The following is a 27,952-nucleotide window of genomic DNA, read 5'->3' on the forward strand; positions in this document are numbered from 1 at the left end:
TTCCTGGTACTGAGGTTACGCTGACAGACCTGTAGTTCCCTGGATCCTCTTTATGACCCTTCTTGTAGATGAGAGTCATAGAGAATGAGCAGCAATACAGTGTCATCTCTGGTTCAGGAATTGAGTGTTTTCTGAAGTTGTGACAGCAGATGGTATAAGCCTTATTTCCGATTTCCTGGATTAAATGATTCTATTATGGGGCTGTATTGAGATGTGTAGTAAGAGTTACAGTTCTCTAAAGGAACAGTCAGAAGGTGAAAATTTGTCTGTCCAAACAGAAGAAAACTCTTGCCAGGCTTCCTTCCAACTGTGCTATTAATAAATGAGTCAGAAACATCTGAAATCAGTGTAAAATGGTGAAGCTGAAGGTATCTCAGTAACTTAGAAATACTTTGATAGTACCCTCTTACAAACCCTCTGAAAGGTATTTTGTTGGTGAAAATACTCAAGCAAACTTTCCATGTCTACATCACAGTTAAGTTTTAGTGGATAAAAGCCTGAAATAGTTATTTTAAAACTGTGTTTTTGTTCTCAGAATTTTGGAACGGTAATGCTGGTTTCTGATGTTGATTCTTTTTTCGGTTTCAAGCAGTGCTCTTTTTGACTCTCAGAATTACTTCAAAATCTTTTCTTTCATATTATAAAAATTTTATACTGTATTTTTGTTTGGATGACCTTCAATTATAAGTGATTTCTAAAATAATTTTTTAACATTCATTCTGCTTACTGTAATTCTCTAAATAAAGTTGTTATGCACTCTGTATCCCTGTAAATTACGGATGTGGAAGCATTGTTGAATGTATTCACGAGGGAATAAATAACTTTCATTCATTTTCATCTACCTTACATTTAAACATAGAAATGCTACTTGTACATAACAGTACCTTCATGAGTAAAATAGCCAAATGGGACATATATTATCAAAAAAGACCTGTGTAAAAATAAAAATGCATTTTATCAAATCAACTCCACAGAAGTTATCTGAATAGATAATGCATATAATACAGGTTTTAATTGTGTTATCAGTTTTTCCCCAGAAACTTTTTGTCTCAAGTGAAAAGGCTTTACTTAGAATGAGAACTGTGCTGTAAAGGAGGCAATATTTATTATGCTTTGTATAATGAAATATAAATATTCTTATTAATAGTTGCAAGATATGAAGTGACATGACAATCATAAGAAGAAAGTACACTACATTGTGTTTCAGAAGTTTAGCTACCATCTTGGATATTAGAGAATATATCCTGCACAATATTGGAGATTAATTGGATAGATAATAGAGACAAAGAAAGAAAGAAATAGAATTAATTTCTGTTTTTGCTGAAAGGGTGCTGGTCGGGTTATTACAAAAAGAATCTTCCTCAGTAACCATTAATTTTCTGCCTGATTTTGTGAATTTCTTTAGGATGTAAATCTGCAACTGAGCTTAACGTTTTAAGTGATACGTATTGGTAATTTTAATAGATCTGGTAGAAAAACCCTAAAATAACCGTCAGAAAAAGCATTGTACATTAAAGATAGTGTGTATTATCAGGGCCTGTGTTTTCTTAGTCTAATGAGTACAGGAGGATAAAATAAGGTTTTCAAATATTTTTTTCTGCTGTGATCTGGTATTTCGGTGACTGAGCTTGTTGCCATAATACCATTTTGTATAGCCATGTTCACTAGTCTGCAGATTGAGAGAGCTGAGATTGTCTCGTTTTTTCTTTTTTATGTGGTCTCTATAGTTCCCTGCAAAATGATTTTCCAACATTTTAAATCTAAGGGCCTAATGAACACAGAGGTTAAAAGGAAATGCAGATCCTTTCTTGAATTAGAACAAAAGCTACTGTCATTTGCTTATCACCTTGGTAACTTTGCTGTACTTTCCTTGTTAGGGATGTGGGAAGAAAAATTCGAACAGATTGGTAATTAACATTTTTCACTGCTTTGTCGACATTCTTCTTCAGCAGATCGCTTTTCCTAAGATGGTGGCAAGCTGTTGTCGATTCCTATGCTACTTCTGTCGAATTAGCCGTCAAAACCAAAAAGCCATGTTTGAGCATCTCAGTTACTTACTGGAAAACAGCAGCGTTGGGTTGGGTATGTTGTATAGCTGTAATAGTTAAAACTAAGACCAAGAAATAACTGTGTAATTTGTATAGCAGTGTGAAGTGTGTGATGAAGCCTTGCTCTTTTTACTTCTCTGTTTTCCTTTCGTCTTCGCGTTTGTGAATTATAGTAGAAACTGAGTGGTCTTAACACAAATCTACATTTGTTCCATTTGGTATAACAGTCATTGGGAATCTAAGATTAAATTAACCGTCTTTGATGCTGGTCTATTTTCATCTGGGAAATGAATATAAATTCCTTTTTTTGCTGTTGTTGTTCCCCTTCTCCTCTAAAAGTAATTACACTGATATGAATTTCATATCTTTATTTGGGAATGGATATTTGATTGGGTGTTTGACTTTTGACATGTACGTACTAGCTCAAGGGAGTTTCTCCTGGCTACGTAGATGGCTATATTAGTAAGGTATAATAAGAGAAGACAGTGTGAGATTTTACAATGTTTTGGCTATTCACAACTGTTATTTCTAAGACAATATTTAGCCATATTGAACACCAAAAATGAAATAAGACAGGTAACATTGCAGTTGGAAAGTGACTCTTTTATCTGAATATAGATATATTAAAATATATTGAACTGATAGGGTTATGCAGCTTCTGAGAGTTACAAAGCTGAAATGTTATTTAACTAAAGGAATTGTTGTATAAAATTGTTTCTAGTTTGCCATGTTGTTAATAATGATTTCTTTATCTGCATTTAAAAATAATGTAGTACTGTATGTTTGTGGATATGGATGTCAAGACAGGAAAGGATTTCAGCATTTATTGTAACACTCTTTGAAAGTTAACCAAGTTAACTTTTTAAGTTGGTTGAAGTACAGCTTTACATACAACATGCTATTAATATGTTTAGAATCCAGTATGATTGCTGCCCTCTGCTGCATGACTGTGGTTACTGCAAATTGAATTTTATTTATTCATTTATTTATTTATTTTGTATATTAATGTCTTTCTGCAGCATTTCCTTCAATGAGAGGTTCGACACCACTAGATGTTGCAGCAGCTTCTGTAATGGACAACAATGAGCTTGCACTAGCACTGGAAGAACCAGATCTTGATAAAGCAAGTGATCGTTCTGACCTGCTTATTCAATAGTTTACTTGTAGCAGAAGGAAAAGGGCAAGTTTGATCATAGTAGTAGTATTTGAATATGATCTTTTCAGAAATACTTGCTCTAGATATGTTCTGTCTTAAGGTAATATTGGTTGAACGGTGTTTTTCATGCTTTGGCTTTACATTTAGTGGGAATCACAGTAAAAGAGAGTAGGAGGTGTTTTCCTGTCTTCTGTATCCTTTCAGTATTGTTAGCATGTAGAAAAAATAACAAGAAAAAAGACATAAAAAAGGAGAAATGAATGTCAGGAAATGTAGTTTGAAGGGAGGAACAAATTCAGGTAAAGTTAGAAGAGAAGAAGGTATAGAAACAAACTGAATTCATGGCCTAAAATAAATCATAGAGATTATAGGACTGGACATAATATCTCAGAGAACAGAAGAGCAGATATGTGAAGAAGGAAAGTAGAGGATATTAGGCTTAGCTCCAGAAGGAAATGAAATCCATCATGCAAGTCCTTGGCAGTGGTTAGGAGAGAAGTTTTAGGAGAATAGGGATGAAATAAGAACAGTGGGTACAGGGATACCAAAATGGGATATGCGCTAATTCATTGGTGGGAAACAGAAACCAGAAAACTGTGTTTAATGTGATAACAGAGCATACAGAAATTCTTTGTGGAATATGGCAAAATCCCATAATGAAGGTAGAACTGAGTGAGGATATCTGAGTTGTGGTGATACATTTAATCAGCAGCATATGCAGCAGGAGAGGCAAAAATTGGTAAGAGTAAATAAAAGGTCATGTGATGGAGATAACTTGGGAAAAACAATGACAGGAATATGAATGGAAAGGATATGAGAGCACAGGAATATCTTAATTAGAGAAAGGCAGCATTGAGAACAATTCTGAATTTTGTTTCATCTGCAAACTTGACAAGCATGCATTCTGTTGTATCATTAATAAGGATGCTAAACAAATTTGATCCTGGGATACAGCATTAGTGACTGTCAGAACATCACCAGTGAGTGCTGTATTTTGTATGACACACACAGAGAGTACTGCTCAGCAAGCCACTGAATTACCAATGTCAAAATCTACTTGACAGCTAAAACCATGTTCATACGTTATCCTTTACATATGAACATATTTAAAATAAGATACATGTTTATTTTATATATTTAAAATAAATGAAAATCACATTTATGCTGTTACCTCCAAGTTTCCTTTTAAACAACTAAGAAAACATTTTATTCATGTTTCAGAAATTCAGTTTACCACATATCTTGTTTTACAAAAGTGTATCTTGTTGAAAGATTTTCTTCTTGTTAAGAATTGCTGCATTGGGCATTTACATATTAACAAAACGTGATAGTTCTTTACACATGGAGAACTGTTTAATGATAGTTGTCAATCTTCTGAAAAAAAAATTGCTTATCTATTGGAATTGCTGTTAGTATACTAAGTGAGCTTCTGATGCAACATTTACTTTGCTATTGTAACGAGTTAGTCATACATAGCTATAGATGTTATTTTGTAGTTAAGTAGTATTTTAACTGTTTTTCTTTAATGTATTGTGAAAAAAAAATCTGAATTCTTTATTCTACTTTACACATTCGAAATTTATTTATTTATTTTTTGTATTGTTGTATTAAGTTATGGTTGTTTCAGAAATGACATGTTTGACTTCTTGTTTTTGCCATCCTCAAAAGCAAGGACTAGAAACTAAGACTGACACAATATTGAGCTCTAATGGTTGTTTCTCAGATGAAACAGCTAATACATTAAAGCACTATTATGTAAATAAAAAAGTGTGTATTGACAGTAATTTTAGAAATTAATTTCTGCAAACATGATTAAATGTCTGCTTTTGTATTGTAGGTTGTTACTTACCTGGCAGGTTGTGGCCTGCAGAGTTGTCCAGTATTGCTAGCTAAAGGATATCCAGATATTGGGTGGAATCCAATAGAGGGTGAACGTTACCTGTCATTCCTAAGATTTGCAGTTTTTGTTAACAGTAAGTAAAATCTCATTTAAAGGGTCTTTTAATTACTTTTCTATCCATAAAAATATAATAATGGACAGAGAGAGGTTAATGCATATCATTGTTGTTACAAACTTCTTTTTTTCTTTCAATAATAAAAATATATATGTATGTATTATAGATATATATAAGTATATGGTGTTTATATATAAAATATCATATATATTATACATATTATAAATATATAATCTAGGAAAAAAATGCAGACATCTTCAAACTTAAAGATACCTTCCAGAAGAAAGCACGTATAATGCTAAGATTTCATTTTTGTCTTCAGGTGAAAGTGTTGAAGAAAATGCAAGTGTTGTTGTAAAGCTCCTTATTCGACGACCAGAGTGCTTTGGACCAGAGCTTAGAGGAGAAGGAGGAAATGGTTTGCTGGCAGCTATGCAAGAAGCAATACGGATCTCAGAGAATCCTACTCGTGACCTTCCCTCACAAGGATATAAGAGAGAAGGGTAAGTAAATGCGAATGCTAGTTTGGAAAATGATTATGTATTTGCTGGTTTAATCATGCTAGAAGTATGTGGATTATGGATCCTATTAAGTCCCTCTCTACTCTCCCTTTGTGTGGCCCCATCTGGAGTACTTTGTCCAGGTCTGGAGCCCCCAATACAAGAAAGACAGAGAGCTGTTGGAGAGGTTCCAGAGGAGAGCCACAAAGATAATCAGAGGGGCTGAAGCACCTCTCCTGTGAAGACAGGCTGAGGGAGCTGGGCTTGTTCAGCCCAGAGAAGAGAATGCTGTGGGATGACCTCATTGCAGCCTTTCAGTACCTGAAGGGAACCTATAAACAGGAGGGGAGTCAACTCTTTGAAAGGGTGCATAACAGCAGGACAAAGGGAAATGGTTTTACGTTGAAGGAGGGGAAGATTTAGGTTGGATGTCAGGGGGGAGTTCTTCACTATGAGAGTAGTATGGTGCTGGAACAGGCTGCCCAGAGAGGCTGTGTTTGCCCCATCCCTGGAGCTGTTCAAGGCCAGGTTGGATGGGGTCCTGGGCAGCCTGGTCTAGTATTAAATGTGGAGGTTGGTGGCCCTGCCTGTGGCAGGTGGGTTGGAGATTCATGATCCTTGAGGTCCCTTCCAACCTGCACCATTCTGTGATTCTTCATTATACAAACACAGAACATTAAAGATTCACCCCTACAACTAGTTGTCATATTAAATTTGTAAGGTATGGTCCAGATAAAGTGGAAAGCTAGTTACAGAAGTAAAGTCTGAAGTAGAAATTAAATGGGAAGCCTACTGTGGAATGACATGAAGGCAACAGTAATATGAAAGAGGACAGCCTGGTATGAGTCATTTATTACTATACTATTCAATTACATTCTAGCTCTGGGGATACAAAAAAAGCTTTAATCTGTAGCCAGAGGAAATGTGTCTATCTGATTTATAGTCTCTGAATCATGGATCTCGCTTAAGAGAAGAACTATAAACTCAGACCAGCAAAATTACTCACTGGTATTTCTGGTTGCCTTTTAGTGATGAAGAGGAGGAGGAGGAGGAGATAGTACACATGGGCAATGCGATCATGTCATTTTACTCTGCTCTCATAGATTTACTTGGACGCTGTGCACCAGAAATGCACGTAAGTTCATTCTGTCACTTGCTCAGAAAACATGGGTGATATTTGAACAGAACTGTATATGTCTAAGTAAGCTGTTCCCTATTCTGTCTTCAGGAGGTGGACTTTATTGCATTTTTCACTCAGTCTATACAGATGTGTTCCCTACAAGCTGTTCATAAAAATTCAGTGACTTGATTTCTTGTGCTCTGTTATTTTTATTAAGATTTGGGAAATTGTATGACTATGGGATTAAAGTACAAATGAACAAATAGCACTGCACATTTACACAGCCAGGGAAATTTCTGAAGCTGGCCTTTTACTGTTCTCTCAAAAACCATAAAAAGTTTATTTATTGTGCACTGTTAAAATATGGTGTCTGCATTATATGCATATATTGGAAGAATATGTCTTTAAGTAGCAGGCGTCTTTTAAAACATTTCACTTTCATCAATTTATCTGATGGGTCCATAGGACGCATAGCCACATAGGCTTTTTTGCTTTCTTAGGAATTTATAATACTCAAGATTATAATAATATATATACTCAATATAATATGATAATATAATAAATTCATTATTAATGACATCAAAATTAGGAAAGATGAAAAAGATATAAAGTAAAACATAAAATCTGCAACTCCTTTATAGCGCTGTATTAAATTGAATTTCTTTATATTTTTCCTAAGTAGTATGGTGTTTCCAAAAAAGTCAGATTGATATCAGTATTTTGAGGAAAAAAATCCAGTTTTATTCAGTACTAAATGTCTTAACTGATAAACCTTTTCTAACAGCTTATTCAAAGCGGAAAAGGAGAAGCTATTAGAATTAGATCAATCCTTCGATCTCTAGTGCCTACTGAAGATTTGGTTGGGATTATAAGTATACCACTAAAGCTGTCAACAGTTAACAAAGGTAATTTCAATCTTTTTACTAGACTAATACAATTTCTGTAAAAAGCTGTTGTCACATAAACCTTCTGATGTGAAATAGAACAATCTTAGTAGAATTGAGTATAAGTAGGTACCCGTTCTTTAGGCTTTAATTGGATATGCATCAGATAGACCTGCTCCCATATAATTGATTCTTGGTCCTGTGGAGCAGAGAATGTAGAAATGTACGAAATAACATGCTGGAACACTACCCTAGTGCTCATTACAGAGATGCTGACCCTTTAGGAAGAACACATGAGTTTGAACACAGCCACTCCATACTTCCACGTCATCCACTCCTTGGTTTAGAGAGATTAAAGGGTGCCAATTAAATATCTTGGTATGCAAGAATTAATTGAATTCTTTTATCATGATATGTGTACCCACAAACTCCTATTGTATGTGGTGTTTTTTTTTAAAGTGAAGTAAATACCTTCTTTTCTTTTTCAGCATACAAGAAAATTAAGCAAGAATATGACTTTGAGCATTTGTTTTTAGACATGAAATCTTATAATAGTGTCTTTCACTGTCTTGGTGTTTCTGTTTAGTCAGCTATCTGCTATTAAAAAAGCAATTTGTATATTTGTGTAGATGGCACTGTAAATGAGCCAGACATGTCTGCAAATTTCTGTCCTGATCATAAGGCGCCAATGGTACTCTTTTTGGACCGTGTGTATGGTATTAAGGACCAAAGCTTCCTCCTTCACCTACTTGAAGTTGGATTTTTACCAGATTTAAGAGCTTCTGCCTCTCTGGATACAGTAAGTATTTTGCTAGGGAGATCTGGTGCTGTGGATGGATATAACAACTCAATAAATTTAACTAATAGGATGTTGAGTAAAAGTATTTTTTTCTTTTAAAGGGCAAATATATGCCCTCTATAAACCCAAACAGAAACATTTCAGTTACATCATCATTCATTTATAGTGCTTGAGTTTTGATCATAAGCATTCACTACCACTGGAAGTGTATACAGAACATGTACATTACTGAAGGTTTGCATTAATTATGCCTTAAGTGCATAGAATATTGGGTAATATGCCTAATGATTACTTTCAATTCATGTGTTATTCCATGTTGCACTGAAAATTCATACTTCTGTAGATATGAAGAAAATGAGATGAAAAATGCTATATAATGCTTGGTGATTTTTTTTCCTAACCAGTTTTAAGGAGCGAGGTGCTTCTTTTCTCTTTTCATTTCTTGTCTCTTTTTCCTCTTTTCTCTCTCCTCCTTTTCTTTTCTTTTCTTGATTGGCTCAGAAAGAACTGTTTTAATGAGAGTAGTGAATAACTTGGATTTTCTCAAGTTCATAAAATGACTGTCATCATCATGCATATACTGGGAATAGTACGCTAGCATCCAGCCACTAAGCAGACTTCAGGAAATTGCCTCCGTAATGTTTTTATACATTTTTATTTAGTAACCTTTATTCCATGAAATACTAACAATCAGTTACTACTTCATACAGGTTTCCCTAAGTACCACAGAAGCAGCTCTTGCACTAAACAGATATATTTGCTCAGCTGTGTTTCCATTACTCAAAAGATGTGCTCCCCTCTTTTCTGGAACAGAACATCATGCCTCTCTTGTTGACTCCATGCTTCACACAATATATAGGTTATCCAAAGGACGTTCCCTTACAAAAGCACAACGAGACACGATTGAAGAATGCCTGCTTGCTATCTGCCAGTATGTATATCCATGTACAAATTGATTCTTTTGTATGGAAATAAGAATGTGCATTTTATTTTCATATACAATGCATATATACTAAATATAATGTGGAAAGAATAGTGTTTTATTCTTGCATGAAATAAGTGAACAGGCTGTATGACTACAATGCCCCTTCCTCTGCTGTCATGTGGCAGCATACATGTTGTGTAATAACATAAAGGGAGTGCAAAAATTGGCTTTGTGATTTATCCTTCTACGTATAAATGAGGCATGGTGAGATTCTCTAAGCTTCAGTTTAACCGGTCTAGTATTTCTATGTCGTTATTTTAATTATATTCTCCTAGGTATTGTGTCTGTGTGCATATCAAGTTTTTCAAAATACTTTTGAAAGTGGTTTAAATTCTAATATCAAAAATGATTTCAGTTTATATTTTATTTTGACTGGACTCAATGAAATTTTACTAAGCAGATCTTCCTTTTTTTTATTATAGCCACTTACGTCCCTCTATGCTTCAACAGCTATTGAGAAGGCTAGTTTTTGATGTGCCTTTACTCAATGAATACTGTAAAATGCCACTCAAGGTAAATAGTGTACTTTCTGTAAATGCATTCAGCATAAAACTTACTTCACACTAATTTATCTTTAGTCTTTATGAAGCAGAACAGGCTGCACTGCTCTCTAAAAAATAATAATGAAGCAAAAAATGCCGTTTCTATGAGTTACTTGAAGAAGACAAATTATAGGTGTGGACATAAATAATATTACATATGTAAATATTTAAACAGACACTGGACATTCAGACTTCATGAGCCTGTATGACTTATCACTAAATACCAACTAATCATGCTCTTTTTTTTTTTTCCTTGAAATCCTAGCTTCTGACAAATCACTATGAACAGTGTTGGAAATATTATTGCCTACCTTCAGGAATGGGAAGCTATGGAATTGCAGCAGAAGATGAATTGCATTTAACTGAAAAACTTTTTTGGGGAATATTTGATTCCTTGTCTCATAAGGTAATGACTATAATTCACATTCCAGAATGGGCTGACTATAAAAGCATTCAAATGGTAATTTGCAGTGCCAACTACAGAAAATGCCTGTATCTACAACTGTTTCATGTAATATGGGAGATGTAGCAATGAGTGCTACCAATGAAGTAACACTGTAATGGAAAAACAAGTGCTGAATCTTGAAGAATTTTCTCCAAACTAATGTAATGTGAGATTTTTGTTTTGATATAAATATAACTTTCCACTGACGATTGCTTGCTGCACTAACCTATTAATTACTCAGCTCTGCTCTAGTCTGCCCTCCTAAACTTTTCTGACATAAAATAGCATTAATTTTAAGAAATCCATGTATATGCGCTGTCAATCTATGTTATTTGTTTTCAGACAGACACTTATTTTAACAGTTTGCTGGTCATAGTCTAGCATAGAATCTATGAATCGCCATTCTAGAAATTAATATTTCCCTGTATTACTGTTCCAAAATGTGATGTTTTGAAGGTTTTTTTTAAATTTTATTTTAATATTATTAAAGAATGGTTGCATTTCCTATATTAGATATATCTTACAAAATAAAACCTTTTTGTACTCGGTCTCAAAAATCAGTTTCTCTATATGAGACACTAATACATTTTTTCATTACATCTCAATGAGTGTTCTAGTCAATAGATTTAGGGTAGTGTTTCTCTAGGCAGTGACTTGACATAGTATGAAAATAAATGTTGTCTCTGAATTATTCTAGAATATCTTTTAAGCCTTATTGTTATCTGATTTTAATGACATTTATGTCTGTCTTACTGCTGTCACAAGTGCAGAGTATCAGTGCAACCTGAGATCACAATTAATTGTTTTCAGTTTATCTTAGCGTTTTACAAATAAATGAAGACAGTATGTTTTTACCAGTATTGATGGCCCACTACAGCAGTATTTGCATATTTTTGTAAATGAGTGTTAGTCTAGAGTGAGCACTGCGTAAAGCTGCTAAGCTACAGTGTTCTCTGTTGTTCTGTTTTGTGTTGAGGTAGTTACAGGTTTGGTATTTTCATGGCTTACGGTTGTGTTACTAGAAGTGATCCATTCTGTGATCTCACTTCTATTTGTGCCCTAAGCACAAAATATTGCAACAAAGCCAGAGGAATTTTAACAAGAAACATATTTCTTCTGTTTATCAATTAATTATAATAGCACAAAAATGTTCATTGGTAGATCTAAAAACCATTTAAAGGTACATCATTTTGTGCCTAAGAAGCATAGAGAAGGGATTATTTTTCCTAGGTATGCTAATAAGTTTTTTTTGAGAGTCAAAAGGGGAAGTTAGACCTCCTATGACCTGCTTTCTCTACCCTTTTTTTTATACTTCAGTGTGTAGCTGATGATCTTGAACTTGTTTCACAGCATGGAAAAGTAATTGCACTCTGTGCTTTTAAAGTTATCTCTAGAACTAATTAGACTATTTGAATAAGTATTCGGAAGACCAAATGTGGTAATTCACCTTGTAACATGCTACAGTAAAGCAATTTTTTATTTTTTTGACTGTCATGATTTAAACTGGAAACAGTTTAAGTGGTAGAAGGGAGAAATGACCGTGGCTTCTGCAGTTAAAATTGGAATTAGTAATCCTAGAAGGACAAAGACAGTATTTTATGAATAATTTTACTTACACTGTTCCAAAAGTAATGCCTCCTGTTTATTTTCATGGAAACTACAACAGGTACAAAGAGCACAGTAACACTATTTGATAGAAAAAAAATTGCATCTACAAAATACTTTTTCAACCTAGTCACCACCATTAGCTATGCATTTTTGCCAGTGATGAGCAACAGCCTTCATGAAATGCTCATAAAAATCTGCACAAGCAAAGGTGACCTCTTGTTGTTATAATCAATGTTGAAATGCAGCACCCACTGCCTCACTACACTAATATCCACTATGGTCTCCGTAAGTTTTCAGCAAGCGTTGATGAATGTTAGTGGCTGCAATGTTTTCCACATGAAAAAGTTCAGTGATTCACCTTTGCTTTGTGTGCACTTTTGTGAAAGATGCCATTTTGTCAGACTGCCCTTCTGCTGCTGTTTGTCACACAGCAACAAAATGCAATGGAATATTGGCAGGAAGGTTCAGTCTCTACTGCAGTACCACCAACATTCACTTCTGGTGCCATCAGCCACCATAGTAAAATAGGAAGCATTACTTTTGGAACAGCCTTGATCCTCTTACATGTTAACAAATAGTTTTTAATCTTTCCTATTAATCCTTAATTTTTAAACCTTTCTATGTAGGCCTTACAGGCCTGAGGAGAGTTTAAAATTCATATGTGACTTGTATAGGTTTACATAAGTGACAGCATACTCTTAACAATCATCTAAGTAGTCTTAAAATATATCAAGTTGGTAGAAAAACATGTCATGCAGCAATAATTTTGCTCTATGTGTAATTTTTAAGTGTGCTTTACTGTTTCTTTGCATGTTCTAATATTTGTAGATATGGCTGCTTGGATTTCACTAACATTTTGCATGTTTTTCTATTGGGTTTTCCAACCAGTTCCTATCTCTCCTGCAGAAGTATGATCCAGAGCTTTTTAAAATGGCCTTGCCCTGTCTAAGTGCTATAGCTGGGGCTTTGCCTCCTGATTATTTAGATACACGAATTAGATCAACGCTGGAAAAGCAGACCTCAGTGGATCCAGAAGGAAATTTTGATCCCAAACCTGTCAACACAGCAAAGTGAGTTATGTAATTAATCATGATTTCCTTTCCTTATATAATTCTATACTATTCCTTTTTAATACTTTTTTCTCCTCTTCACATAAAGTTGGCTGGTGATTGAGAGCTATTAGTAATAGGTGAACAGTTAGACTGGATAATCTTTTAGGTCTTTTCCAACATTGGTGATTCTATGATTCTGTGATTGAATTTTAATGATACTAGTAATGATAGAGAAATGTACTTTTAAGTAATTCTTCTGCTTCTTAAAATATAGGGTTCTAATACTTTTACATTCAGTAACTGAGTATTACTAATTGATTATTGCTGTTAAAGTCAAGCCCCTCCATCACCTGTAATTATGCAGCTTAAAATGTCCATACTAATATTGTCCTCCATCTATGTAGCATTTTAATTATACTAAATTTCTATTATAAATCAGACTATAGTAAGGTACAGTTGAATGACTAAACTCTCCTTTGTTTACAGCCTTGTACTTCCTGAAAAGCTGGAGTATATTGTCAGCAAATATGCTGAGCATTCTCATGATAAATGGGCTTTTGATAAGGTAAGAGTTAGTTTAACACTGGCAACTGTCAGAAAAGGATGACCAAGTAATATCTGGGGTGGTTGTTGAAAAAAATGTGAATAGTTAAATGATAGGAACTTGTTCAGATTTAAGTTCTACGATATGTGGAAGAAACATTTTTTTCAGGGAAGTATGCTGATGCTTACAATTTTTTTTAAGTGGCCTGAATTTATTACAACAAAGATTTGATAGGGACTGATAAGGGGTGATTAATTTGTTTTGTTTCTATTTTTCAAAGTAAGAATTTATGTTTCTTTCCTTGATATTGCTTTAATAGTGATGTTCTTTTAATGTCAGAGATTCAATCTTACTGCAGCAAATCTGAGATATGGGAGAGTATCTGGGATGCCAAATGTCTTTTATTACTTCGGAAAATATAGTTATAGCTTTTTTTTCATAACTTTAAAACTGTTATGTATCTATTTGGCCTATAATTTTCAAAGTGCTCTGCTGCTGTGTTGTCTCTCTTTCACTTCAAAAGAGGCACAGGGCAATAAATGACAGTCATTCAGAAAGCAGTGCCTCCTATTTTTTTCTATGGAAAGTACAACAGTTACAAAGATCGCATTAATACTACTGGATAGAGAAAATTCTCAGCTACAAAACACTATTTTTCAACATGGCCACCACCATTAGCTATGCATTTTTGCCAGCAATGAACAAGAGCCTGAATGCCATGCTCATAACAATCTACACCAGCAAATGTGACCCACTGTTTCACAGCTCCTATGAAGGTGTAGTTGCTAGGAAAATGTTGCCCACTCAGTCCATCTTTCATCAACCAGAACAGTTGGAGGTTAGAAGGGCACTAAATCTAGACTACAGTATGGATGTGGTTGGATAGTAAGGCCGGGTCTGGCAATGTACTCCGCAATCTTCAAACTTTTTTGTAGCCTGGTACTACTGAAGAGAAAAATTAACTTCTTTGGATTGACTCTGACTCTGGAAGTTTGAGCCTTCAGCTTAGTCAGCATTGTGATGTACCAGTCAGAACTGATGGTTTATCCAAGTTACAGGCAATCCAGAAGAGCCACCCCTTCCCTATTCCAAAAGACAATGCGTATCACTTTACACACTGAGGGCTGCATCTTGAACTTAATCTTCAATGGAGAATGAATACACATGTTGCCACTGTATGGAGTGCTATTTTGACTCCTGTTTGTAGTGATAACACCACACCTCATTGTAGCAGTTGCACTGAACAGTTATAAAGAAATAACAGTTCTGCTATTGTGTGGGCCTGTACATGTGAATGTTTTCTTCTGTTCAGATGGATGCATTTTGTTTACTAGAAACTTCTGTGGCACAGTGCAGCTGTTGGAGTAGATCAGTAACTCAGTATAAGAAACTAAACTTGCAAATTTGCATTTATTCTTCTGTCCTGCTCTCATTTCAGTATATACATATATATATATATTTTTTTTTTTTCAGACTAATAATGGATGGAAATACGGTGTTTCACTGGATGAAAATACGAAGACTCATCCATTAATTAGACCTTTCAAAACTTTAACTGAGAAGGTAATAGAGGTTACTTTAGCTATATTAATGGAAGGTAACTTGATTTGTGTACTGTACTTAAAAATTCTGTTTCAAATATATAATATAAAAAGAGGAGAGTCAAATGATAATTCCTACAGTTATAAACAGGAATATCTATATGCTACAGTGATTATGTGGGTCTGCACATTGAAATCTGAAGAGAAATATGTACTCATAGACATAGGTTGCCAAATATAGTCGTGCATGCATTATATGCTTTCATAGGCCTGAGATAATTAGTACTAAAGACATCAATTGAATGGTGTTTTTAGGTTGCTGTGGGTGAGGAAATCACTAGCAGTAATTCCTGTGGTTTAGGCTAAAGTGTAATCTTAACATATCTGAGGGCAATTCAGTTTTCAGGAAGGAGGGTAGAAAATTTTAAAGAAATTGGAGGAGATGCTTCTGTTCAACTTGAGGAAGAAACATTCAAAATGTTATAAATTCTCTTTTATTTGAATTTCTTAAGTACGCACAAATTTCAAGTCATCAGAACAAGGAACTGAACTTGCATTCTGTTACATATTCTTTCCAGTGGATCGTTGGGTGGTTCAGATAAGTCATCTACATTTGTCCCACTACATTTGTCACTCTTTTCCCATTCAGAAAATGGAGATGACAAAGACAAGAATTTTAATTTCACAAAGTTTATAAATTACTGTGAAATCTTCAGAGAGGAGCTAAAGAATTGTTGGGTGAATACTTATTGAAGCCATTTAAAAAGAATATTTAAAGAGAATATTTGAAATGATCTTAGATTAGAAGCTTTGAAACATTACTAAAATTGTGTCTTTGCTTAAAATCTGTCATGTTAAGTATCACAAAAATTCTGATTTATTAAAAGAGATGAAATACTTTCATTAGGTTGATTTGAAAAGTCTTTATATGATGCACTCAATTTTCTTTTCCACAACTTTTCAAATTTGTTATTTAGAATCCTTACTTTTCAAAGGTTTTATCAATTACAGGCTCTTCCCTAATTTTTTTTACTGATGAATATTTTCATATGAAGAGTGTATGTATCAGTAACATTCTGCGTTCATAACTAGATATAAATATAGGAACACTAATAAAAAGCCTCGTGCTAATATGTTCAAATATATATTATCGCTCAGCAAATTTATTGCATGTACTGCCATCCTTTTTTATTATTATTATTATTTTGGGCTGTAGAAACTAATTAATAGGTTTCTAGGTACAAACTCCCTGACTGCTTTAAAGCATATATCTTGAAATAGTTTTTAATAGACATACATACCACCCAAAACAAACAAACAAAAAAACCCCACAAAAGTAAAAAAAACAACAACAAAACAAACAACAATTAAAAAAACCAGCTTGTTTCTCATGTGAAAAAGATAAGAATCTGACTGTAGATATAATATAGAAATTTCTTCAGCTATTGTAGCATACAAGAATTTGTAGCAAAGGACAGCCTATTTTTATTGAGTTTTTTTTACTTGCTGAATAAATAAAACTATTTTCTTCAAAGGAAAAAGAAATTTATCGTTGGCCTGTGAGAGAATCACTGAAAACCATGTTGGCCATGGGATGGAGCCTAGAGAGGACCAAGGAAGGGGGAGAAGCAATGCTACATCAGCGTGAAAATGAAAAACTCCGCAGTATATCTCAGTCTAGCCAGGTATGGGGGCATTCAGACAGAAAAAAGATTGCTTGTTAACTTATGAAGAATTTATACATAATATTTCTTTTAGATTCTTTCTGAGTGGAATGCAACTTACAACAGTAGAGTTCCATGACTGGAAATCTTGTCTCAATAATAAAAAAAAATGCTGTAACACTATAGAGGGGATTGAAAAAAAACAAAAATCCAATTTATTAAATGCAATAATGCAATGATGTTCAGAGACCAAATCTACTGGAGGAAGTTTTTGTATTGTCATTCAAAGAATGCATGACAGAGTATTTAATTTTTTTTTTTTTTTTTTTTTTTTTTTTTTTTTTAGTGATAGTTAAAAATTAAAACCTGCTTTATTAAACAGAAAAATCTGAAATTTACTTTTGTCAAGATTATAAGTAGGACAGACAAATGAAATTGCTCAGTTAATACTTTTTGTTAAATCTACTGGCATATTTCTCAGGTAATTGTACAGTGCCTAGTAGTTTGATGTGATATACACTATTTTTATCTTAGTGATTTACAAATAATTTGGTATGTCATACCAAATCATACCATGGATTCTGTTTTGTTTCTAGAAGTTCAAACAGTGCCTTGATAGTACCAAAATGCAAAATTAAATTGAAAAATGTTTTAAAACAAACATGATCGAAATGCATGATGTGATTCCATACAGGATTTCAGAATCTTGACTCTGTTTGAAACAACTGATTTGTGTGTGAATTCACATTTAGTCACGTGAAAAGTTTTTTTGCATTGGAACGTTCACAGTTGAAACATTTTAAGACTACATAGATCTATTGAATCATTTTCTTAGTCTGTACATTCCCATAGACAGTAACTTATTTTTAACTTTTTACAGTGATGCCTTTTCTTTAGTATACGGTTCATTAAGTTGTCACACCATCCTGTCATGTTTTGAAAATACATTCAGTGCCTCATAATTAGTCTTCTCTTAGTCTGAGAAGCATACTTTTTAAAAGCAGGCTTCCATCTCTACCCAACAAAAAGAAATCTAAATATCTGCATCCTTCTCATTTCCATATCAACAGATGTATTATTAATTTTCCTGCGTGTCTTCAGCACATTGTAAGACAAAAGGTGAATACAATTTCTACAAGAAATCTTAAAAAATGTGAATTGTGTCACTATGAATAGGTAAATAACAGACACTGTAGTTAAATATATATATGTATATCTGAAATACTTCTTGTTTGAAAATGATTCTTTTTCTTTTCCCTCAGGGAAATGGATATAGCCCAGCACCACTTGATCTCACTAATGTGGTACTTTCTAGGGAACTTCAGGTTTGTATTTGAGTTTTGCTTATTTTGTGTTGGAAAAACTTTGTATTGATGAGTTGAAATTCAACAGGTTTTACGAGTGTATATGTGACTACAGATGTGGTAAAGTGCTTGCCATATTTGCAATTTCAGAAACAGATTTATATTCTTTATCTCATCGTTGCTGTCCATATGATGAAAAACCTGACAGAAAGAATTCATGTTATTTATTCCAGGTAGATTCATAGAAAGAAAGAAAGCTATAAAATGAGATTATCTTTGCTTAAGTGTTTTGGGTTTTTGTTTGCTTCTCCTTACTTGAGCCCTACAAATACATACTTTTAAGGTGTGCTTTGGTACATTAGTCTTCTTTTATTTTATACACTTTGAAACTCTTCTCTCTCATCCTCTCCCCCACCTTAGTTTTTCCAGGTCTTTTGAAGTATAAAGAGATCTCTAATATGACCTCACTGATATTTATACTGTCCATTTTTACATTAAGACTTTCTTTGTTCTTGACTGTATGTACTGTTGTCTTTTTGTCTAATTTTAGTAATCTGCCCATATTCAGAGAATCATAGAATTATTTGAGTTGGTCTTAAACACTGGCCTTAAAGGACATCTAGTCCAACTCCTCTGCGATGAACAGGGACATCTACAGCATTCTTTCTTCAATTTTAGTCCTTATCATCCTTCATTTCCTGCAATAATTGTTTCCAAGTGAAAAGTGAAACTACTATATGAGTTTCTCTTTCTTTTTTCTTAGCCTATTTCTCTTTACTTATCCCTTCCATCTGTTTTCATAGAAATACTTCACTGCAATTAATATAAATCATTTCGTACTACAGCTTGATATTTCCTTCTTCTTTTCCTCAGTATATGTACTTTTTCAGAGTTCTATTTGTTCAGAAGCTTGCTGGCTTGAATGTATGCATTATCCATGTATTGTTGTTCATGTATGTCTACAAGCTAAAAGGTGGTTACTTTCACCTTTTGTCTCTTTGATGTTCTCTTTCAGTCTGTTTTGCTAAGGTCTGAACTCCTTATAACTCTTCTAGCTTTCTTTTGTAAGAAGGAATCCCCATTTCCCTGTTCTTGCATGGTCTCATGGATGAGAATTCACTCTCCTCAAAAAGGGAGTTAATACATTTGCAGTTATAATTTAGTACAATTTCACTGTTTGTTTTTTTGTGTTTGTTTCACTCAGCACTCAAGACTAGTTACTTTATCAGATTATTGCTTTGATGTTTCTGTGTTTTTTTTTCTTAATTTTCTACTAAAATACCATCTTTTATTCACATTTTGACTTTTGTATCCATTCTTCCTTCATCCAAGAGCTCACTGAATTCACTATTTACAGTAAATCTTTGATGTTCTTCTTGAACCTTAGTGTGTCCAACATGCAAACCACTTCCTGTGCTGTGCTGACACACCATTACCGGTAATTTTCAAGCCAAAACTCAGAGCTAGTTTTCCAAAAATTCTCAAAATATACTAGAACTGTACTTTTATATAGGCCCTAAATTGCTTAGTCTTAGCTCTGTTTTTTACCTTTCTTTGCAAGGCAGTAAAATTTTAATTAGCGTGAATTACAAACTTCTTAACACACACTTCCAAAACAAATGCTATCTTTTTAAATATGTTCCTTCTGTCTTTTTCATGAGGTTGGGTCCTTGTTTCAGATCTTCCTCCAGCAAATCTTTACTTATTGTTTCATTTATTAACCATAGTTGGCACATCTTAGACATCATCAGTAGGGTAAAAATAACCTGTCTTCATGATGGTCTAATCCCAGCTCACATTCCCTATTAGTGGGGGGATGTCATAGTACTCACTAAGACATGTCTGTTGTTATTTTCCGTCCTAGCTCTATAGAATGTTAGCTCTAAAATGTGGTCTACAGCCTGATCCTTATGAGTAAAAGTTTTATCCATGGTTCTGTTGTCTTAGGTTTTGTTTTTTTCACCATTTATTTTTCTTAACTAATGTAGTCATTCCCAACTTCCCAAACACCGGTGTTTAATATTTTCATGTCATTTATTGTTTCTATGTTTGTGCTGAGACAAATGAAATGTACTTCGTATTGCTAACTTTGAGATTTTTTTCATTGAATCTCCCTTTTTTTCATACATTATATAGAAAGTAAAATTTCATATGCCTGATGGACCATGATTCTATCAAACATTATCTATATGATAAATTGTTGCTCTTGTCATTATTGCCCTCTATAAGTAGTTGTAATGCTACTTCAGGATTTATATGAACAGACTCAAGACTGTAATACCTACTACAAGAGCCTGCTATAGAGTATTTGTGTGCAAAGAGTTTGTATTTGCTGAAAAATATGTTTTTATTTAGTTTAGTGTCATCACCTGTTTAACTTTATGTTCTCTGTATATTGTCTACCCATTGTCACTGAAAATAGCCTCTGGGGAGGATTGATGGTTAATGTCTACCTTTAGCATAGATTCTTTTCATGCTAGTTCAACTCTTAAATATAAGACAATTTGCAAACATTTTGCTTTCATTTAATGCATTACAGTCCCTAGCTTAATAAAAACTAGTTTATGAATAGAGCCATTTAAGAGCCAAAATAAGGTAATAATTATAGTAATAATTATTGAGTCTTCTGCTGCTTTATTTGTAAGCATCTGTGGGTTTTTTTTCTCAACTTTATTGAGGTCAGTTCTTGAATGCATAGACCAAGTCAGTCAAATGGACTGTGGGTGATGTTCCTTTACCAAAGACTGTAGACTATACTCAAGACTGTTGACTTAACTGAATTTATAGATTTAATTATAATCTTTTAATTTTCCATTATCTTTTTTTTCCTGATGGCAATGTAGGGAATGGTGGAGGTAATGGCAGAAAACTACCATAATATATGGGCCAAAAAGAAGAAAATGGAGTTGGAAAGCAAAGGTAAGCCAGAATCATGTGAACCACACAAAAAAGACAAAATGAGGGAGGAAAATGTCTGAAAGAGGACAGTGTAAAACAATCAAAATTGAATAGTTTCTGTATTTCAATAAATATAAACCTTAGGGGGAAAAACAAACAAACAAAAAAAAGAAAAAGAAACAAACAAAAAAAACCTTTCAGTTCTCTTGACTCACCACAGGTGGGGGCAGTCATCCTTTATTGGTACCTTACGACACATTGACAGCCAAGGAGAAATCACGGGACCGTGAAAAAGCACAAGAGCTGTTTAAATTCCTTCAAGTGAATGGCATAATCATATCTCGGTAAGATTCTTGTTTTATTTAACCATTTGCTTGCATACAGTGCGTGAACAATGAACCCTGGAGTCCCCAGTGGGGACTCGATGATCTCTGGAGGTCCTTTCCAACCCCGTATGATTCTTTGATTCTGTGATAATTTTCCTCATCTCACTGCATTCTGTTAGGTACTAACAGAATTGTTTGACAGGTCTTCTGTACATCAAAGTCCCTCTTACTTTTATATTCAGAAAGATCCATCTGAAATAGTGAAGACAGCTAGCCTTTTTAATAAGTCTGTGATCACAGTAAATACAACATGCAACATTATTATTATTCAGCAAACACATTTGTCAAAAATTCTAAGTTAGCAACTAGCAGCTGTTAGTATGATTATGGGAAAATATATCTGAGGTCTGATAGTGTAAGAAAATGCCTATGTTAACGTAGTTCTTAAGAAATAAGTTCTGAGTTCTCTGAATGAAGACAGAGTGGCTATTTTGTGGGCACTTCCTCCTTAACTTGTTCAGATAGGACACTAGATGTTATTACCTTAAAGTACTCTAGCCTATGGGGGCTTATTGTGTCAAAATAAAAACAGTTTATTAACATGTTGTGTTTTTGGTATTCAGTAATATAACTGTGAGTTACTGTACCATAGCTAGCATATTTATAATACATCAAAATAACTGAGAAGGTGCAAAATTACAAATTTGCTAGCATTAAGAATTTCTTTAATCTGCAGTGTACTCATGAGCAAATTTGTTTTGTAAGTTAGATGACTTTCAGAAGTTTCTTCCAAACTTTTTTTTTTTTCTTATGTGATCCTGAATGATTTTAGAACTTCATTGAGGTAGGATTGATGGATTTTCAGTCTTGCATTACTTTGTTAGACTGAAATGTACCATGTTTTCTTTTGTGAAGGAACACCTCCCTGAAGTTCTTAGGTTAAAACACATTTTAGATACATACAACCACAGCTATCAAATCTCTTAGAAAAATGTTTCTTGGTATGCAACTGATGAGGAAGAGTTGCCATGAGAGGTCATATTATGTTATTAAGGAAAATTTACCATATGCAGAAGATTTAAGGAATGGAATGCTTAATAATACTATAGTCGTTTATACTACCATCTTTATCGAAGCAATTTATTCTAATGCTTTCTAATATAGGGGTCTGAATGACATGGATTTGGATGCTTCATCCATGGAAAAGAGGTTTGCCTTTAAGTTTCTGAAGAAAATTTTAAAATATGTTGACTCTGCTCAAGAGTTCATTGCACATTTGGGTAAGTTGCCAATTTTATTTTGAAAATAGTTCAAGTTGATATTTAAATATTTTAGTTGCTGTGTCTAAATTTGTAGTGCCTTCAAGAAAGTATAATTCTGTCTGTTACTTTGTAGATTTTCTTGGACATCTTAGCCAGTAATTAACTGACCGGTTTCTGCTGTTTCAATTGCATTCCTTAAAAACTAAGTCTGTAATGTTGTATAAATGAGCTGTTGTGTTTTTTATTGTTTGACAACTTATTATTCAAGCCTTTATTGTAATCTTGCAGAAGCCATTGTTACCAGTGGAAAAACTGAAAAATCTCCACATGACCAAGAAATAAAATTCTTTGCCAAAGTAAGTGACTTAGTATTTCAAGTAATTTAGATATGCCTTCCATTGTACAGAACATGGAATTCTGTAATCTAAGACTGCTTTTCAAAAACAGAAGTTTATCTTTCCCTTTTATTTTTTTTCTGGTTAGCAGTGAATGGTGTGTTGTTAAAAGATATTTCCAAATGTGTTCAGAAATACTTCAACATATTTTCTGACTTCAACTATTTCAGCATATTTCAAAATATTTCACTATAATTGTTGGAAAATATGGTATGTGAAAAGGAACGTAGAAGTTAAAAGCAGCTAATTTATTAAATGAAATAAAATACACTGAATGAATAAATAATTTCTGATTTTATTTTTACTCAGTATACAGTAAAGTCACAGTATTGTCTAATTATTCCTTGGTCATTTCTTAGACTTTTGTGTTGGTGTGTTGGAAATACACAAATGCTGTCAGTTTAAAAAAAAAAAAAAAAAAAAAAAAAAAAAAAAAAAAAAAAAGAAAGCCCTCTCCTTTTATTTCTAGGCAATATGTGAACAGTGGAGAGGAAATCTCCTCTTCAACAAAATTTATCAGTGTTGTATGAGAGAACAGTGCTGTAGTATGAGATCCAAGATAGATAGATCTGTGTTACACTATGCAATATTTATGTAAATTTTAATTAAAATTTTAATACTTCAGATTTTCATTTATATGACTCCATGTCTGAAATGAGAAAGTACAGCCATTTTAGAGTCTCTAAAATGCTTTGAATTAATTTTAACCAATCAGATAATTGTAGCTACCTTTATCATTGCGTTCTGCGAAAAATACATTTTGTATCTCTGTTTCTTAGGTTCTTTTGCCATTAGTTGATCAATACTTTACAAATCACTGCTTGTACTTCCTGTCTTCTCCAACAAAAACACTCAGTAGCAGTGGATATGCATCAAACAAGGAAAAGGAAATGGTAGCAAGGTAAGTAGAAAATTAAGATACACACAAGCAGGTTCTATCTAAATAGTAAAAACTTCCCAAGGATAGTTCATATAGCTTTATGGGTAGTTCAAAATCACACTTCCCTGAGATACAATTTTTTTCAGCAGAACAGCAGATACTGAACTTTGTGTTGTGAATGTTGTGAAGTTACATGTTTTTGGTTTTTTTTTAAAGTATTCTTGCTTAAAATAGATAGCACTGTATGTCTCTCTAGTGTCTTGTGTTGTGTGATGACATCTCTTTATGGATGCTAACAACCTCATTCATGCTATAGCCAACAGCCTACTAAGCAACTCTGCTAGCATTACCTCCTATTGACTTCATTTTAGGCTGAAGACAACCAGTCATTTCATATTGCTATGCATTGTGTTATCACTTGCTCTTTGTAGTGTTATCCCGTATTCTCTGGTTTGACATGAACTCAAAACTATAGAAGCATGTCTGCTTTCAGTTCAGTCGCTAAATAGAGGATATGAAGTTTTGATACAATAGATTATATTGTTTTCCTAAGAGAAGAATGTAAAAATCTAAAGTGCATAGTAGCCCTGTAATCAAGGAGTGGGAAAAATCGCTGAAATAGTTAGCCCATAAATTTCATATTTATGGTTGTAAATAAGCTTTTTAACAAGAATGATGATAATATGTAAAAGGGGACAGAATGCATTTTCTGCATGTGAGCTTCAGAAGTAGGTTTTAGACTTGAAGCTTTACACATTGAAATGTTAACAGCCTTGCAAAATGCAGTCAGCTTGTGTGAAAGAACATTCAGAAGATAACAGCTGTCTTAGCTGTCATAGCCAGACTATGGCACAGACGTGACTAGAAATATAAAACAAGCCATTTAATGTGAGTGTTTTCTTCAGTATAGGCAGAATGATGGTAAGAATTTGAGGAAAAAATCAATATTTATAAAATAATTTAAATCTTTCTTACAGTACAATGTTACTTCTAATAGCAGATCTCCAGGATTTTAGCATCATGTCCCAAGCTTATCTAAGCTGTTTTCATGCACACTTGCTTTCAGTTGTGCTGCAAATGACACTCTACAACCAGTGAAATGAATACTAAATACTAAATAATACACAGGAATAGAAAATCTATTAAGGGAACATCTAGGTTGTGAACTCAGGATGGAATTGTGAAATCTAAATTGCTCATATCTAGTTCTCGTGGAATAACATGGCTTTTTAATGAATTTTATCCTCATTACTTCAGTTGTGTCACTGATTCTTTTATTGTATAGTTAAAGGAAAATTGAAAAATAGCCTTACATTCTTTCATGACTTTTTGTTATTATTCTGGTTTGTACAGAAGCTTCTATGCTTATGCTACTTAATGCGGTTATTTGACTACTATCTTCCCCTCTGATTCTAAACACACTTTCCAGATACTGTGTGTTTTCTTTCATATTCTTTGTATTCTCTAAACAAATCTTTAATCTTTATCTTTCTTGTCTTGCTGTTTTTTTCTTCTTTTCTACTTCAGCTTGTTCTGCAAACTAGCTGCTCTTGTTAGACATAGGATCTCAATTTTTGGTAAGTTGTTAAGAAAGATCTTGATAAAGCTAAAAATTTGAAGAATATCCAACAGTTACTTAAAAAATCTCATGCTTTTGTAGTTACTTCTTTTTTGCTTTTCAAGATTCATCATACACTGATTGGTTTGAATTCCATCATCCAACAGTTGAATCTGATGGGTTAATTTCTTATTAGCCTAGGGGGATGTGGGGAAATACAACATACCTTTTACAAAAGTAATGATTAGAAAACTAAGAAAGAAATGTAGAAACCACAAGGTACAAAGCTTGGAATACTGCAGAGTCAAGTGATGAAAATGAAACCTAAGTAGATCCAAATTACTCTTTTCATTCCTTTTATATAAATGCACTTACAAACAAACAAACAAACAAAATGTTTTGGAACCAGCTGTGACCCTCCCTGCAGTGACATGGGGCAAGAGATGCATTCCACGTCTTATTTAACCTGCACATTTTCAATAGTGACATTTGGGATCATTAGATTATCCTATGTTCTCTATGTTATTGTACTCTCACAGTCTCTCTCTCTCTCTCTCTCTAAACAGGTAGTGATTCTACAACAATGGTGAGCTGCCTGCACATCTTGGCTCAGTCTCTGGACACTCGGTAAGTTGTAAATTTTCATAACAATTACAAACTATATAGACATAGCAGAGGTTTTCAGGGGCAGTTAGATTTTCCCTTGTTATTTTTCAGAACTGTTATGAAATCGGGATCTGAGCTTGTTAAAGCTGGATTGAGAGCTTTTTTTGAAAATGCAGCTGAAGATCTGGAAAAAACTTCAGAAAATCTTAAACTTGGAAAATTTACCCATTCACGAACACAAATCAAAGGTGTTTCACAGAATATCAATTATACTACAGTAGCATTGCTACCTGTCTTGACATCAATTTTCGAGCATATTTCACAGTATCATTTTGGAGTTGATTTGCTTTGTAAGTATTTTATTTAATTTTGAAGTTTATTATATTACAATAATGCAAACACCTTTTTAACAGTTAATGATGCAAGTTTCCCACAGAAGATAAGTTAATTAATTTTTTTACCTTTTTTTGCCTTATTAAAGAAGACGACTCTCATTTCTATTCCTTGTGGTTTTGTTTCCATATGTTGGAGAAAGTTTTTTTTCTTCATTATTTTATTTTAAAGTTTCCTTGATTATTTTTTTCCCCCTGTATTTTAGTTTTACAATTCCTTGAGGTGCAGCAATATGTTGTTCCAAACTTTCTTATATGTATTTAAGATCACAGCTCCAGACCTGAAGATGATTAAAAGATGGAAAGCAATGAAAAAGCTTCAAGAAGGTGGGGAGGCTCTAGATGACATTCCTGGATGTTACGCTCATAGGCTGTTGTGGTTTAGATTGAAATTACGTTCTACAAACATGATAATCTGCACTATTTCATTAACAAATATCTGGCAGCCTCTTGGAATATCTGATGTCTGTCATTGTTTCTGTATTTAGAAAGTAGTGTTTAGTTGAATAAATACTTATTTTCTGCTTCTTATTTTTCTCTAGTGGGTGATGTACAAGTTTCATGTTACAGAATTCTTTGTAGCCTCTATTCCCTCGGGACTGGGAAGAACATCTATGTTGAAAGGTATTGAGTGAAAAACTCAGCACGTGAAAATCTTTTTTTTTTTTTTTATTAGGAACATATTCTTAATGTACTAAAACAGTTGGAATGAAATGTAAATCAGAAGACAGTTTGAAGATGGTTAATATTCAATTTAGGTTTAATGTAGTTGCCTGTATCATAGTTCAGTTCTATGCAAAGAAATACCTGACTGAACAAAAGCTGAACAACTCATCCTGCATATTTTGGTTTATCTGCAAGGACCTCAGTTTAACTACAGTAAAAACTAATGACTCTGAACAGAGTTCTCAGCATAAGTGTCTAGATCATAAAATCCTTAGCACAGGTAGAGTTTCTGACAGCCTTTAACTCTACAAAGGAAACCCATTTATCAATTATTTGTGTTTTTTAAAATCTGAGTATTAAAATTTGAAAAATCTAGTGGCCACGATATGCTCCAAAACTGGAATTTTATACCCTTTTCCATTAAAGAGTCTTCTATCCATAAGTAATGCTTCAAAAAAGAGGACCCTAATGGCTGGTTTGTCACAAGACAGAAGCAGAGGTAACCACTGTCACTTCCTTATGCTTCTGAGGGGTTTTGTTTAGGCACTCTATGTGATCATATGATCGAAAGTTTAAAATTCTGAATAGAAGCCTGAGAGACACCAAGGAAATTCAGCTCTGTAGCCCAGTTAGGAGAACATTTACCTATGTTTGCTTAATAGTCCTGATCTTCACTTCCTTCTGTCTAGAGTTTATTCAGCAATTCCTTCTGTGCAAGATGTGAGGACTTTCTGCAGGACAGTTCTTTCTCTGCACTCTGCATGCATGTTCCTTTGTGAAAAAGATATCCTCACATATATACACAAATTCAGTCACGTACAC

The 27,952-nt window shown here is 33.7% G+C and overlaps 1 protein-coding gene across 1 annotated transcript in view; it reads left to right on the forward strand.

Annotated features, from left to right (window-relative positions):
* RYR3 (ryanodine receptor 3) overlaps nucleotides 1–27,952 on the forward strand; it is a 183,209-nt gene that overhangs the window by 109,003 nt on the left and 46,254 nt on the right. The window contains exons 41-64 of the mRNA XM_072337850.1: nucleotides 1,950–2,082; nucleotides 3,068–3,171; nucleotides 5,042–5,177; nucleotides 5,482–5,662; nucleotides 6,689–6,794; nucleotides 7,564–7,684; nucleotides 8,293–8,462; nucleotides 9,173–9,393; nucleotides 9,870–9,960; nucleotides 10,255–10,395; nucleotides 12,931–13,112; nucleotides 13,581–13,659; nucleotides 15,112–15,201; nucleotides 16,715–16,864; nucleotides 18,106–18,168; nucleotides 20,991–21,066; nucleotides 21,266–21,389; nucleotides 22,536–22,651; nucleotides 22,922–22,989; nucleotides 23,808–23,929; nucleotides 25,436–25,485; nucleotides 26,033–26,093; nucleotides 26,184–26,422; nucleotides 27,007–27,088. Of these exons, the coding sequence (XP_072193951.1) occupies nucleotides 1,950–2,082; nucleotides 3,068–3,171; nucleotides 5,042–5,177; nucleotides 5,482–5,662; nucleotides 6,689–6,794; nucleotides 7,564–7,684; nucleotides 8,293–8,462; nucleotides 9,173–9,393; nucleotides 9,870–9,960; nucleotides 10,255–10,395; nucleotides 12,931–13,112; nucleotides 13,581–13,659; nucleotides 15,112–15,201; nucleotides 16,715–16,864; nucleotides 18,106–18,168; nucleotides 20,991–21,066; nucleotides 21,266–21,389; nucleotides 22,536–22,651; nucleotides 22,922–22,989; nucleotides 23,808–23,929; nucleotides 25,436–25,485; nucleotides 26,033–26,093; nucleotides 26,184–26,422; nucleotides 27,007–27,088 (2,906 nt within the window). The remainder of the gene's footprint in view (nucleotides 1–1,949; nucleotides 2,083–3,067; nucleotides 3,172–5,041; nucleotides 5,178–5,481; nucleotides 5,663–6,688; nucleotides 6,795–7,563; nucleotides 7,685–8,292; nucleotides 8,463–9,172; nucleotides 9,394–9,869; nucleotides 9,961–10,254; nucleotides 10,396–12,930; nucleotides 13,113–13,580; nucleotides 13,660–15,111; nucleotides 15,202–16,714; nucleotides 16,865–18,105; nucleotides 18,169–20,990; nucleotides 21,067–21,265; nucleotides 21,390–22,535; nucleotides 22,652–22,921; nucleotides 22,990–23,807; nucleotides 23,930–25,435; nucleotides 25,486–26,032; nucleotides 26,094–26,183; nucleotides 26,423–27,006; nucleotides 27,089–27,952) is intronic.

Source organism: Excalfactoria chinensis, chromosome 5, assembly GCF_039878825.1.
Source record: "Excalfactoria chinensis isolate bCotChi1 chromosome 5, bCotChi1.hap2, whole genome shotgun sequence".
Taxonomy (NCBI): domain Eukaryota; kingdom Metazoa; phylum Chordata; class Aves; order Galliformes; family Phasianidae; genus Excalfactoria; species Excalfactoria chinensis.